At 32.9% G+C, this 16,006-nt stretch overlaps 1 protein-coding gene across 1 annotated transcript in view; it reads right to left on the bottom strand.

Annotated features, from left to right (window-relative positions):
- The window catches only part of KRAS (KRas proto-oncogene, GTPase), a 41,595-nt gene that overhangs the window by 12,392 nt on the left and 13,197 nt on the right, over window positions 1-16,006 (bottom strand). Inside the window, exons 3-4 of the mRNA XM_087814753.1 lie at window positions 8,110-8,288; window positions 6,573-6,732 (exon numbers count right to left, since the gene is read on the bottom strand). Coding sequence (XP_087670879.1) covers window positions 6,573-6,732; window positions 8,110-8,288 — 339 coding nt within the window. The remainder of the gene's footprint in view (window positions 1-6,572; window positions 6,733-8,109; window positions 8,289-16,006) is intronic.

Here is a 16,006-nt window from a genome sequence, read left to right as displayed (position 1 = left end):
GCAACACTGTCCAGTGAATTTCTAGGATGGACAAGTGGAGCTGAAACTGGAACTTTTGTGGATGGCTACATTATTTAAATAAAAATGCTAAATGAGGGCTGTTTACCATAAGATTCTAAACATTATAAACTGTTTAACATACACACAAAACAGGAGCAGTGCATTCTGAATCCTTATTACAAGTCTTTAAAATAATTTTTAGAACAGAATCCAATTATATTGGCCTTATACTTTCTAGTATTCTTATTCAAACACACTACACAGGCAAAAGGGACTTCTCTTGCTTAAGGCTATGGGAAGAAAACTATGACAACAAACACAATCATATAAGGCCATATAGAGATCAACAAAGTTTTTAGTATCTTTTCCAGTCCAGAAAATTAGGCAGTAGCCAAGTGGGACAAGGTGTTAACTGTACTGCTAGTTTGTCCACAAGCTTACATCTAAAAGAGAAAAGCACACAAATATTAATCTAAATGTAGTGCAAATTAACTTAAAAGGTATATTTGTGTGCATTCTTCTCAAAGAATTAAGTGTTTAGGAAAGCTAGTCTATTTTATTGCACAATTTAACTTTAAGCTTAATGGGTTTTTTAATTTTAAGAATGAATACTCACTATGGGAATTAGAATATTTTAACACTCTGGGATTGGTAACATCAGTCTTTCTAGGAACCAAATGTGACTAAATGGACTCACACCTAAAAAGCTAATACATATCAAATGTACGATTTGTAGTTTTAAATTAAATTCGGCACAGAGAATCAGCCACTCTAGTATTAACCGAAGTCAGTCAACAGTTAAGGCTTAATTTGTGTATGCCGAAGTCATCGCACATCCATTGTTTATAATAGTTAAAGAAAAAGAAGGCACTTCAATTCTTTAGGGTATATTAATTTTTATAAATCTCAAAAACATATCAAGAACTGCTATGGTAGAGTCTGGTAATTTACCGTTACAGTAATACTTTAACTTAAAATTCATAAACTTAAGTTTCAGTTAAGAAGTGGGCATTTAAATATTTTGATTATATATTAAAATGTACATCTCAAAGTTATACCATCCTGTGACATATTTGTATTCTGCTATCTCATATAAAAAGCACTAGAGTCCTAGAAAATTTGTACCTTATTTTGAATGACATCAATTTAATCAACTAGCTAGTTAAGCTAACTACAAAATAAAAATTTCCAACCATTTTTGGAAATCATTAAATATACTGGAACTTTAAATTACATAACCACTTGTACCTGTATATAAAATTTTTAGTATTTTATATTTAGCATTAATTCTCAAGGAGAGGATTTACTTTTACTCCCAAGTCCTTGCAAAAATTATATATTAGAAATCCTCAGCGTTAAATAATATAAGGCATTAAAATGACTTTTGTAAAGCATGTAAAATGTAAAGCATGAGCTAGCATTTAAGATTTGTTCACACATGGCTTGGCTGATTTGTCTCAGTGGTTAGACCGTGGAATGAAGGGTCCTGGTTCGATTCTGGCCAAGAACATGTACCTTGGTTGCAGGCTTGATCCCAGGCCCTGGTTGGGGTGCATGTGGGAGCAACCAATCGATGAGTCTCTCTCACATCGATGTTTCTCTCTCTCTCTCCATTCCTCTCTCTCTAAAAAGCAATAGGAAAAATATCCTCGGGTGAGGATTAAAAAAATAAAAAGATATGTTCACACATGATTCTCTTTCAATTTGAAAATTAATGTAAGGAGTTTAAATATATATATGTATGTGTGTGTGTAAAACAAACCAGGTAAAAGCTCATATTTGTTAAGAATGTAAAGATTTACTCCTGTTTTAAAAAGTTACAAGGTCAATGTAGAAGTATTAAAACATTCTATGAGAGGAGAAAAAGAGGGTTTTGGTTCTCTACTAATTTAGCAGAAGCAAAATTTGATTGTAACTTATTTCTAAAATCAGTTTGAAAGAGTCTACTTTGTAAGTGTGCACATCCCCATCACCAGAATATATGATTTTGTTTCCAGCAATGCAGAGAGAATTGGAAGCCAACGATTAAAAAGAGATTACTACCCACCACCAAATGATTCCGTATTAGGACCTCAGTGGCTAAAGTAATTAACACAGAAATAATTATTCCAGAGTGACTCTTTATTAATTTTTACTAATAAGAAATTTAAATTAGATTTTAAGGACTCAATTATTTACCATATTTTCTCAGATTTAACTACTTCTTATTTCTTGGTAATATGCTTTAAGGTCATACTGACATCAAGAGATTATTATTTATCCTTGTGTTCACCTTAAACCATTGGCACAGAACACTGGTTTCATATCCCAAAATTTATAGGTAATTTTTAAAGACAAAGTATAGCTGAAACATTCAATACCCAATTGTGGCTAGTTGCTAAGCATTAACTGGCACTTAATAATTTATTCCTGAGAAATATGGCTTATTGCCACATATACTCACTTTCAAATGTCACTTATTAAACATTAAGAACAAGTGCAAATATTTATGTAGGAACAGAAGTGCACAAGTTTATACATGTAAATTTTTTAAAATCAAGATATTTGACAATATTTTCATCTCAGCTATTATCTGAAAACATACTTGTGAGACTAAAATAATAGAGCACTCCATACTAGAGAAAGAACTCCATATCCTAGTGTCTATAATGCTTTCACTGAGATTTCATTTTAAGCAAGTATTTGTTCCTACTGAATGGCTTATTATCTGCAAAAATTCTTGCAAACTTTCAAGGAAATAACACTCAAACACCCTACTTACAGACAGATGCAAGAATACTAGCCTTCTTGGGGGAGAGGAATAGGAGGAACAAGGTGTATTCTAAAGAGCAACTTTGCACTGCCAAATTTCTCAAGAAACCTTGCTAACTATGGCCCATCTTAGGTATTTCTGAAATGCAGCAATACTACTCATCGGGAGGCTAAGTATGGTGCACAGCAGGTGCTCAGTAACTGTTCTATTTTTAACTCATGAAAAGTTAAAGTTCAAAATATTGATCTTATACAAAAATTCAACTACTATTAAACAAAAGTATGGCACATAAGGTTTTTTGTTTGGTTTGGTTTGGTTTGTTAAAACAATTTGATCAAAAGCTTTCTTTAATGGAGGTCTTGTAACAACTAATTTTAAGTATGCAGAAATTAACAAAAATCAGGAAGTTAACCACTTAACATTTCTGAAGTTCATAAAACTAATTTTTCACATTATGCTCAAATTGAGACTTCCAAAAAGCAAAAAAGCTGAATCTGGAGTAGTGAATAGGCTGAGAATTCTGATTCTGTCATCCACTTACTGAACCTCCCCACTTTTGATTTTAGCATACTGGAAAACACACAGCTGACTACCATGGGGTCAATGTTTTGGTTTCAACAGCCTTTGCCAACATTGCCATGCACTGCCCAAAGAAGCCAGGAAATGTGGCAATTCCTAACTGCCCAGATAAATGTAAACTAGGAAGCAGTCTTTACAGAGTAGGAACATAGGGACCACATGCTGCATACCAGCAGAAAATAAAAATTACTTTAGCTTTTCAAATATGAACTAAAATGATTGTAAAGAAATATAATTCATTATATGCCAGCAATATAGTGAACTTTTTAAAGTTGATAAAATATATATTCTGCAACCTTTATCTTAAAAAAGTACTAGAAGAAAAATTCCCTTTTTCTCCCCTCCTACTTCCCTTTCACAGAATGCATAAGTTTTACTTTGAATTTTACAGGCTAACATTAGTAATTTTAAGTTGAAAAGTCTGCCCTAAGTTCTCATGTGTCATGAAACAATACAGTACCCCAGAAGGCCAAATGTAGCCACAGTCGATTTTTGTACTGCCCAAGAGCTTAGAATGATTTTTGCATTTTTAAAGGGTTATAAGAAAAAAAATGCAACAGATACCACTTGTGGCTCACAGTGCTTAAAGTATTTATTATCTGGACCTTACCAGACAAAGTGTGTCAGCCCTTCACTTATACCCAGGAGAAGCTCTAAATTAATGTCCTGTTCCTACTACTTTGAATGTAATTCTTTTTGGTGTTTGTGTTTTAGGTTCATGCTCAAGACTAAAAGGTCATAAAATAAGTAACTTGATAAAATACAAGGATATGCATATTTATTTTGTTCAAATAAGAAATAAATAATAGCAAATAATAAAATACTCTGCAGAAAATAGGGCTTCAAATTTTCACAAAAAACTGGAGATGTAAAATTTATAAAATTTATGTTTCATTTTATAATCTCCACAATTAGTACTTGAATAGATGTTTATAAAGTCTTCCAAAAGCATGCAAATATCTAATTTTGACAGAAGAAGAATAAACTTCTGAAAGGCAAATCAACAAGTCTATGTAATAAAAAAAATCAAAGGTCAGAAACTAAATATCTAAGTTATAGTTTAGCAACATAAATTACATAAAGATATCAATACAACAGAATATAAATATAAGAAAAGGTGAGCGTTAGAAGGTTAAGAAATAAAGTATTCCTTTATATCACTCTATATTTTAAGTAGATGATCCACATAAATGTCTACAAAGCAAATTTAAGTTAATCCACTTCCATATCATACATACTACATATATCTTCCCCACTCCCACCCCACCCTCCCAAAAGAGTATAAAACCTAAAAATCTATTTTAAACAGAAACCAGGTAGTTTTCTGATTAATTATGAACGCTGTGGTATATTAAAGCATTAATATCAAACACTAAGAATCCACTAGTACTTCTGAAATAGTAACCAGAAACAAACACTATTTTAGGCTCATCAAATGAGAAGTGCTTTGTGGGAATAAGAAGTCTCTCTTTTATTGTCCTCTATTCTCTCTGTACTACAACTATGGCCCATGTACCAAAATCAGCATCACCTGAGAGCCCGTTAGGCACTCAGAATCATAGGTTCCAACCAAGACTATTGAATTAGAATCTAAATTTGAATAAGCCCAGTTCATTCATACGCATAAAGTGTGAGAAGCACTGCTCTATTTGCAATAGGCAAAGTCTCTTAGTTTTTTTCTCTATAAAATTTAAACGAAAATGTTAACTGGTTTAAAAGGTATCTTTAAAAGTTACAAATAGTGCAAGTTAAGAAAATGTTAATGGTAGTAGGTTTGCAAATGTTTTCAATAAAATTCCTTTAATTTTAGATTTGTAAATTTTCATAAGAAAATGCTGGGGGAAAAAGTTATAAATATTATAATAACGTGTTCTGAATACCTCCTCTCTAACAGAAAACAAGGAATCTGGTCAGAGACCAATAAAAAGAAAACAAAAACCAAACTTCTTCCCGCCTATGTACTTGGGAATGGATGTGAATAAAATCTTAATTTTTCTAAAGTAAAGTATAATGCTGTATATCAAGTCTTTTTTAACTTATAAATCAGATTTTAGAATCAGATATTTGTACTATGATCAAACTACAGAAATTCAGCTTTTAATCCTAAAACAAAGATTTAAAATAGAATTCCCTGTTTTTTCGCTGTGTACCAAATTTGTATAACTAGGAAGCAGTACTTTTCCACTGGAGAAATAGAAATATATACTAGCTGAATGATGGTTTACTTTTAAATTTTTATCCCTTTACAAAATTCAATGAAAGTTCTAGAATGCCTGTTTTTACAAGTTTAATTATGTAATGATTTCATCAATTTTCTTAACTCCTAGCATTGCAGTTTTCTGGACTCATGGGTACATGTAGCCAGACAAAGCGCTAAACAAATGTTCACCTTGCATGGAACATAAATTGACTAATTTCTTAGTATATGAAAATTATATTCCATCATATCCTTAGGTATTCCTTTCTAGGATTTTTTTCTATATATTAAACTCTTAACTTCATACAAGTAGTTTAAATAATAAACTAAACTGTTTTATTTTGCCTACAGAAAAGTTACTTTTAAAATGTAGGTAATCTTTGAAATAAAAGTCAAGATTAACCTGGCATTCATTTTTGTCAGAAAAACCCAGTTAATGAATAACTGAGAATTTCTATTTATTTTCTAAATATTCCCTTGCTTGAATGAAAACTTTCTCCAAAAATACATATATCCTCAAAAAAATTCTACCAAAGTAAAATACTTCAAAATATAACAAATTTAATCTAGAAACATATGACATAAGATTCTTAAATGCACTTCTAAAACAGGAAACTCAATATTTGTTCCCCTGTTCTTTCACTTTATAAATGTAACAGCAAAAAAAAAAAATCCCCCACATTTCTTGAAACCTGAATGTAAGATGTGCTGAGCTGAAGAGACTGTTCAATGTGGAAAGAAACCAAAGCCAAAAGTAATACCATGGAGACTGGATTAAGAAGCACTGCCCTCTCATATCCTTAAGGGAACATTTACCAAATAAATGGTTTTACTTCCTATTTTAGTATAACAGAAGGAAAAAGTGATAAATTACATTGAACAAAATAACAATTATGGTCTCAGGTATGTACATTATTTGTTTTTCCCTCCTGCCCCGCAATAATGATGTTATAAGGATATATATTAGTAAACTATGATTAATAACTAAAATCACTTGACATAATTTGCACAGAATAGATCTGTATTTATTGCAGTTTTACTTACCTGTCTTGTCTTTGCTGATGTTTCAATAAAAGGAATTCCGTAACTTCTTGCTAAGTCCTGAGCCTGTTTTGTATCTACTGTTCTAGAAGGCAAATCACATTTATTTCCTACTAGGACCATAGGTACATCTTCAGAGTCTTTAACTCTTTTTATTTGTTCTCTGGGGACAAAAAGAAAACGTGCATGAGATATATTAGAAATACAAAACTTTCAAAAATTATACATACCTTTTCTTATAAAATGAAGACTTTTAATTTAATTCCTTGTTCCCACCACACCAAATTTTCCTTGTTTTCCTTTTCATTATTGTTTTTCTCCATCTTAAACAGAGAACTTCTATATATGTTAAAGGATCAAATACCTAGAAATATATTAAAACTACAGTCTAATAGGTTCATATGCAGGTAGGTCACATGATGAAACAGAAAATATTGAAAATTCTAGACCAAAAAAGTCCTATTCCTAATTTTAAAAATTATAACCTTACAAACATATACTACACATGTTGTTAAATGTGTATATCTAGAATTAAAAATGTTTTTTATAAAAACATGAACTATATCATTAACATAATTTTCACATTCCTTTCTCAGAAAAGAGCGCCAAGTGGAAAGATTTTGATTTCTACATAGATAACACAGATGTTACTACGCTGTTTATTCTGTAAGAATCCTTCTTTTTCAATAAGATGTGCATAAACTCTAAATTTGGGGTAAAATTAAATTCCTTCAAAATTTTAAGTGAATTTCAAAGATGCAGCATGAAATAAAAAGCCAGTTATTCTACAAAAGTATTACTACCCACCCCAATTTATTTTTCTCTATTACTAGACTATAGAGAAAAGATGCTGTAAGAAATGATAAGTAAAATGTTAAACCTCTTAACTAGGCTAGCTCACCATTAAAACATAGCTGATGAATGGAACATTTACTTTATATGCAGTTTTATGAAAACTGTAAACCCTCAAAGAAATAGAATATAAACTATACTTAACAGTGATTATTTTAATAAAAATAGTCAGTTTTAGGCTCATTTTTCAGTTTCTTTAAAAACTAATTGTTCTAATACTTCAGTCTTTTACAACTTCAGAGTTGTGCGGTTTTGTTGTTGTTTTTTTCTTAAATATCTAATAGCCAATTCCAAGAAATTCTACATTAAAAATACTTGATTCTTTTTAAGGTCATTTGAGTGGCACTGCCTCAATTAGATTTTCATATTTTTGTTGATGCTTTTCATTTTTATAATAGCTCTAGCTTAAAGTCTGTTTCCCCTGTGTAGAATGGTTAAGGGCACAGGTTTTAGAGTCAACAGGACCTAATTTCGATCCCAGCATCAACACTATCTATGCAAGCTGGAACAAGTTACTCAACTTCTCTAACCCTCAAGAACTTCATTTGTAAAACAGGGATATTATCTATCTCATAATTATTCTAGAATTTAAATTAGGTCACTTATGCATGGTGATTAGCAAAGACTCAATAAATGGAAGATACAATTATTCCTCAATGTTAATTTACTATATTCAATTTAAACCCACCTATAATGGTGAATATCTTCAAATGATTTAGTATTATTTATGGCAAATACACAAAGAAAGCCCTCCCCAGTCCTCATGTACTGGTCCCTCATAGCACTGTACTCCTCTTGACCTGCTGTGTCGAGAATGTCCAAGAGACAGGTTTCTCCATCAATTACTACTTGTTTCCTGTAGGAATCCTGAGAAGGGAGAAACACAGTCTAGATTATTAAGGTGTACCTTTACTTTAAAAAGGGGTTAGACACAACTCAAGAAAAAAGCCCAATTCACAACTGAGCAAATGACTTGAACAGACATCTCTCCAAAGAAGACAAATGGCCAATATGCACTGAAAATATATTCGAAATCATTAGGGAAATATAAATCAAAACCACAATGAGCTACCACTTCACAGTCATTAGGATGGCTAATATATATATTTTTTTAAAAAAGGGAAAAATAACAAGTGTTAACAAGGATGTGTAGAAACTAGATCCCTATCCACTGCTGGTAGGGATGTAAAATGGTGCAGCCATTGTGGAAAACAATTTGGCAGAATTACCATATGATCCACCAATTCCAATCCTTGGTATGTAACCAAAAGAATTGAAAGCAGGGTCTCAAACAGATATTTGTATGCCAATGTTCACAGCAGCATTATTTATAATAGCCAAAATGTAGAAACAACTCAAGTGTTTATTAACAGATAAGTGGATAAGCAAAATGTGGTATATAAACACAGGGAAATATTATTCATTCATAAAAAGGAATAAAATTCTGATAAATGGTACAACATGGATGAACCTTGAAAACGTTATCCTAAGTGAAATAAGCCAGACACAAAAAGACAAATACCTATTATTCCACTTATATTAGGCACCTAAAATATGTAAAGTTACAAAGACAGAAAGTAGAATACAGATTAGCTGAGGGTGGGGTGGGGAGGGGTTGGAGAGTTATTGTTCAACGGGCACAGAGTTTTAGTTTAGGATGATGAAAAAGTTATGAAAATAGAGCTAATGGTTGCCCAACGTTGTAAATTTACTTAATGTCATTGGGTTGTACATTAAAAATGGCTGTAATAGTAAATTTAATGTTATATATATTGTACCCAAATTTTTAAAAAGCTGTTACACAGAGATTCAACAATGCAAGTGCAAGACCTAAATTCCTATTAAAAATAGTTATTACAAAAACGAGCGCCCTGGCTTGTGTGGCTCCGTTGGTTGGGCATCCTCCTATGCACCCAAAGGTTGCCAGTTGGATTCCCAATCAGGGCACATGCCCGGCTTGCAGGCTCGATCCCCAGTAGGGGGCATGCAGAAGGCAGCCAATCAATGTTTTGCTCTCACATCGATGTTTCTTTCTCTCTCCCCCCCTTCCCTTCCTCACCCTCTATAAATCAATAAAAAAAATCTTTTAAAAAAATGGAATAGCTCCACCAACTCTTGTTATTCAGGATGATTTAGATGGCAAGAAAAAAAAAATCGGCTTACAAATAAATGTCATGCATCTATTTTACTTAGTCAAAGCAATACAAAGAGAATGGTCACTACTGAGGATTTTAATGCCTTTATCCATATCTGAAATCCTAGGAACAATATCTCACAGCCAGATGGATACTATGATAACTCTAAAGTATGGATGGTTTATCTACAAATTCTGTGGGGGAGAACAGATGGCTATCTTAAAGAGACTATGCAACTCTAAGACTGAGTAAAGGAAAGGCAGTGGGTAACATAAACAGAATCTTAAAATGAAAATCTGATTTTCTTTAATTTTTTTATTTTTAAACATATCTTTATTGATTTCAGAGAGAGGAAAGGAAGGGGGAGAGAGAGATATAGAAACATCAATGATGAGAGAGTCATTGATCGGCTGCCTAGCCAGCAACCCGGGCATGTGCCCTGACCGGAAATCGAACCCCGATCTCCTGGATCCTAGGTCGATGCTCAATCGCTGAGCCCCACCTGGCCAGGCTAACTTTTGATTAATACTCATGCCTAAAAGATTTCACACACTCCCTGCAAAAACAGGCCTCAAAAAAATAAGGTAAAAGGAATGGTGCAATGTGAAGTCATGGAATAAGAGGTGAGGCTGATGATAGGTATAAAGTATAAACCAAGGGCACAATTTCTTATTGTTCCACATGTGGACTTAGCACAAAAGTGTCTTTATTTGATAAATTAGTTTACAGATCATTCCATCATGAAAAGAAAATGGTCATTAAAAATCACGTTTTTGATAAAATATTTTTTAAATGTTTACAGTAGAATACAAAGATATATATCTCCAGCAATGGGGAAGAGTAGGTTTATAGTGGTTAGTACACAAAAAATAAAGTTTATTCTTATATTATTTATTATTGTATTATTTTCCATATGAACTGTAAACCTACCTTTGCCCATCCCTACATATGGTAGCATGATCCCAATAAAATATATGTACATATCAGTATCAATGTGTCTGTACATACATTTAAAAACTGATGGTACTACATAAAAAATGCTAATAAAGGCTGTCTTTGATGGAGATAATTTAAGAAATAATTTACCTCTTATCTTTCTGTACTAGATGCTATGTTAAATGTTATCCCTTTTCTGGCTTTTAATTTTTAAAAGTCTGAAAGACTACCATATTAGGCTGTGATCTCATGCTTATCTTTTAAAGTAAACTGTATTTTAATAAAACTTATTTCACTAGTCAGAAAAAAAAGGGTAGATATTTACTCTCTAAGCAAGAAGCTCTTTACTAAAAATTCGAACATGTGGTTGACATTTTATTATTTTTGCCTACTCCCTTAATTAACTACTTAAAAGAACTCTTGTATATTATAAATTGAAAACAGTATTTTTAAGTATAATGAAAGAGCAGGAATTGAGAGCAAAGTACAGTGTCTTAGAGTCAATCCATTCATTACCCAGGTGTGGCTAGAGACCAAAGACTTTTCCTTACCTGCTGCTGTCCCCTCACATTCTTCACTAACCAATACCTAAGTTAACCTTATTGTTGATAGTTTCCTTAGTCTTTAAATATAAAATATTTTACCAACAATAAAATTCAAGACTACAGTTTCTGGAGCCACACAAGTCTATACCTAAGGTGTGGCCGGGAGATTACTCACCATCTGCCCACATATATAATGCCTCCAAGATGTAGCTCAATAAAGTCCCATTTACAAAATTTTCAAATACTTTGTATTTCAAAGGTATTTAATGTGGAATATTTGTAGCTTCCCTCCATCAAATGGACTGAGAAACAGGGAAAGCAGTCCCTCCCTATTCACCCACCTCATTCCTCTTATCTTTTCCCTTCTAAACCTCATAAATATTAACAGCTAAGTTCTGTGTCACATTCAGTTATTGAAAAAAGTAATCCACAAACTACTTATAAACAATGAGTAGACTCTGCTGATTAGAAATAACAGATTTAGGTTAAAACTTCAGTATTTCCAAAGTTAATTTTAACTAGAGTCATCCTTAGAAGCACAACGTTCATTGAGCTATATAAAAAGGCAGTTCAACTTGGTAAAAACTTAAGAATAAAAATGTTAAAAGGCAAAGCATGATCTGAAAAAAGAACTGCAGGTCTGATAACAAAGCAGGAAACAAGCACAACAAAGAGAGTATATAAATACTAAAGATTTTGCTCCAACTTCAGTTTAGCCGTTAGGAAGAAGTATACGGAGGTAGAAAAATTTAGTCATCAGTGCATGGTCTTTCCCAAGATTAAAGTCTAAATAAGGGTTCAAGCAAACTATTGCTCACAGGCCAAATCTTGCCCACCTGTTTTTGTATGGCCCATGAACTAAGAATAGTTTTTACGTTTTTAAATGGTTGTTTAAAAAAACCAAAGATTATGAGACAAAGACCCATATGGCCCTTTATAGAAAGTTTGCCAATCCTGTTCTACTCTAATAAAATACCTATCACAAATCTGAAGTATTCTCAATACATATTATTTATTCCTTTCATACTTTAAAAATAAACCATCGCTCGGAGAAAGTACAGGTTATCAAAGCCCAACCAGTTTTAAACACAGATTTTAAAAAGAAACTAGTTAAGAATAGAGCAAGAAAAGGATCAAGAACATTCTTAATTAGTATTATTTCCAGTCTTTCAGACAGAAATAAACTTTCAGATCAGGTACACAGGTTACTAACATCCTTTGGAAACTAGGATAAAATAAAGTCACTTTAACTCAACGTAATAAAATATTAAATGTAAGAAAGTTATTACATATATTTTCCCTCTCAGCTAAAGTACTATTGTTTTACTTACGTAAGTAGTAAAAAAAAAAAACTTCTCTAAATGAAATATACTATGCTGGCAGAAGTCAACTGTAGAAAGAACTCAAACATTTCTAGTGATATGACAGACACAATCCTTTTGGAAAGCAATTCCAGTATTTATCAAGAACCGCTCAAATGTTCATCGCCTTTGACACAGTAATGCCACTTCTGGTAAAAGATGCTAAGGAAATATGGTTTATTTCCTTTTAAATGGTAGTTACAATAGATACACTTAATGTGGCAGGCATTCTAAAATGTCTTACAAAGAAAAATTACATAGGTGTTTAATGACCTACAACCTTACGCCATTGACCTATCTTCAAAATATAGTCCAAATCCAAGCACCCACCAGCACAGTCACCCTAGTCCATAATACCATTCTGTCTCATGCAATCTCCTGCAACTGCTTCCTAACAGGGATCCCTGTTGTTACTCTTAACAATACATTCTCCACATAGCAGCTAGTAATTCTTTTTTAAATGTCATTTGCTTTAAATGTCTTGCTTGCTTAAAGTCCTTCAATATTTGTATCCCTTCATTCTTAAAATTAAAATTCAAAGGACTTATCACTCTCCTTACTCAGCACCTCTACATTTCCTTTGTATCATGTACTATAATCTGTACTGTGTATTTATAGTATTTGTGTAATTCTTTAAGTCTATATCCCCTACTAGGTTTTAAACTCCATGACGGCTGAGTTCACATCACATGTTCTGCTCACCATTATACACCCTGTGTGCAAGTCTTGAACACAGCAAGTACTCAGCACTATCTGTTCAATAAATGAATGAATCCATTCAACGTAAATAAATGCAGACTCTATAAAACTGTCTTATCAAAATAAGTACAAGTTTAATAGTTTCAATTATATTAAAACACGTAATAAATTTTTAAATTATAATACAGTAAGAAATTTTAGTAAATGTAGTCAATCAAGTTTTATATAATATGAAAACTTTAATGTAAAAATATAAACCAAACAATACAGAGAGATTTAAAAACACTTATGGGAGAGAATACAGTAAGACTGCAGAGAAGAACATAGGGGCCTTCGATTGTATTAAGTTTTACATCTTGAAAAAGGATCTAAACTAAAAGTGGCCGAATGTCAAGATATTAAAAAGCTGGTTCATGCATACATGTTCATTACATTACTTTTTCATACAGCATAAAGAGTGTACCCATTTTGCCCAGCTGGTGTGGTTCAGTGGTTGAGTGTCAACCCATGAACCAAGAGGTCACTGGTTCAATTCCTGGTCAGGGCCCACGCCCAGGTTGTGAGGTAGATGCCCAATAGGAGACATGTGGGAGGCAGCTGACAGATGTCTCTCTCTCTCATTGATGTTTCTCTCTATCCATCTCCCTTCCTCTCTAAAAAATCAATAAAAACATATGCATGTGTGTATATTATGTATGTGTATATATATGTATGTATGTAGGTGTGTGTGTGTGTGTGTGTATATATATATATGAATGTATCCATTTTATCAGCACTCATTAACAATGGATTTTGTATTTTCATTTTTCTTTAAACTCCCGTGAGTGTTAGGCTAAAAATTCTTATTGTTTTAACATTCATTTCTTTGAGAATATTATATAGTTTTATTTTACTATTTATTCCCATCACCTATATCCTTTGCCCACTTAGAATTTTCACCATTTTTGCACTGACTTGTATAATTTTTTAAAAAGTGTTTTCTAGTTTATTAACATGCCTTTAAGTGTTGTTTTATGTACAGAAACTTATCTGTAGCCCCCTTAGAGGAATTTGAAAGCTAAGACTAAATGACTAAAATGATATTGAATTCACTGACCAGGACATCATTTTGTCATTTTTCTATTATAATTAATAACCAGTTACTCAGTCTGTTATCTTTTAACATGCTCAACTTAGTTTTCCAACTCAAGCAGTAACCCTAACATGGGAAGACATACAACATTGAACAAAAAAATCCTAAAGAAATTAATAGCTTTTACTAAAGGTAACCCTATTATTATTAACAGTAATTATAACAGCCAACATTTACCAAGCCCTTACTTGTATGTCAGATACTGTGATAAGCATATTACAAGTATTATCCAATTTAATCTCCATCATCATGCTGCTGATTCCATCGGATGCTCTTGTAAATATGAATAGGACTGCTGAAAATGTCAGCTAAAGTATTATTTGAGGATTTACTCTTGAAATGCTTGTAACTTTTAATGTATGAAGCACTCGAATATTTTTCATGTACTCTTAACTAACACCTATAGGAAAAATGAGAAACCTTTACTCTCTTAATGCTCAAGTATTTTGTAACTTCTAAAAGATTATTTGAATCCATCATAGAATATGTTCCACACTACTGATTATAAGCCACCAAAGGTTGTCATAGACAGCTAATTTCTCAGACAGTTAGAAACATGTACAATAGCCTTGTCAGAATTATAACATGGAAGCAGCAAGGAATCTGAGATATATAAACAGAGGTTTGTTGGTTCATCCCCATCTACCTAACTCCATTCTTCCTTGCATCACAGAACACTTACTAAAAGTCTGCTAAGTGTCATACAGTGTGCCAGGCATTATAAAGTTTCTGATCTCAAGGAGCTAGGTCTGCTGAAAGAGATACGAATGTAAACAAATAATTAAGATACAATGAAATACTCCCGTACCATATGCAGGACAAAGTACAATGGTGACACACAGGAAGGAGAGATCAACTCTGTATGAATTAAAAAAGACGGAGAGGAGGGCCACTCCAGGCAAGGAGGAAAGAGAATCCACAAAAACATGAAATAGTATGTTGAATACATGGCACAAGTTCAATACAATTTTAGCTTGGAGGGATTATAGGTAAGTGGAAGTGAAACTGGACAATCAAGCAGAGGCCAACTTATGGAAGGTCATGAATGCTATATTAAGGAGTTTTGAACTTCACCTTACACCAAATCAATGAAAGGCTTTTTTTTTTTTTTAAGTTATTTTTTATTTTTTAAATATATCTTTATTGATTTCAGAGAGAGGAAGGGAGAGGGAGAGAGAGATAGAAACATCAATGATGAGAGAGTCACTGACTGAGTCCATAACCCAGGCATGTGCCCTGACCGGGAATTGAACCCCGATCGCCTGGATCCTAGGTCAATGCTCAACCGCTGAGCCACACCCGCTGGGCTGAAAGGCTTTTAAGAAGGAAGAGAGGATCAGATTTACCAGGCTCACTGTTAGCACTAGTATTGTGGCAAATTACAGAAAGGGGCCAGATTGGAGGCTGGGAAATGAGTTACGAAACTATTACAAGAAATTGTAGAATCTGAGCTAAGGCAGCAACGGCAGTACAGGTGGAAGAATATTAAATAGTTTTAAGAAATATCTAATGGGTAAAATTGGCAGGACTACTTTCATACATTGATGGCAGGAATGTAAATGGTGCAGCCACTATGGAGTCTGACATCTCCTCAAACAGTTTTTTTTAAAAAAAGCTACCAGGTGACCCAGCAATTCCACTTCTAGGTATAACCAAGAAAACTGAAATTATACATTCACACAAAAACCTGTACATGGATGTTTACTGCAGCATTATTCAAAATAGACCAAAAGAGAAGACAATCCAAATGTCCATCAGCTGATGAACATACAAACAA

The sequence above is a fragment of the Miniopterus natalensis genome, chromosome 2 (assembly GCF_054644295.1).
Source record: "Miniopterus natalensis isolate mMinNat1 chromosome 2, mMinNat1.hap1, whole genome shotgun sequence".
Classification (NCBI taxonomy): domain Eukaryota; kingdom Metazoa; phylum Chordata; class Mammalia; order Chiroptera; family Miniopteridae; genus Miniopterus; species Miniopterus natalensis.
The sequence above is the reverse complement of the archived record's forward strand: the minus strand, read 5'-3'. Positions and strand labels throughout refer to the sequence as shown.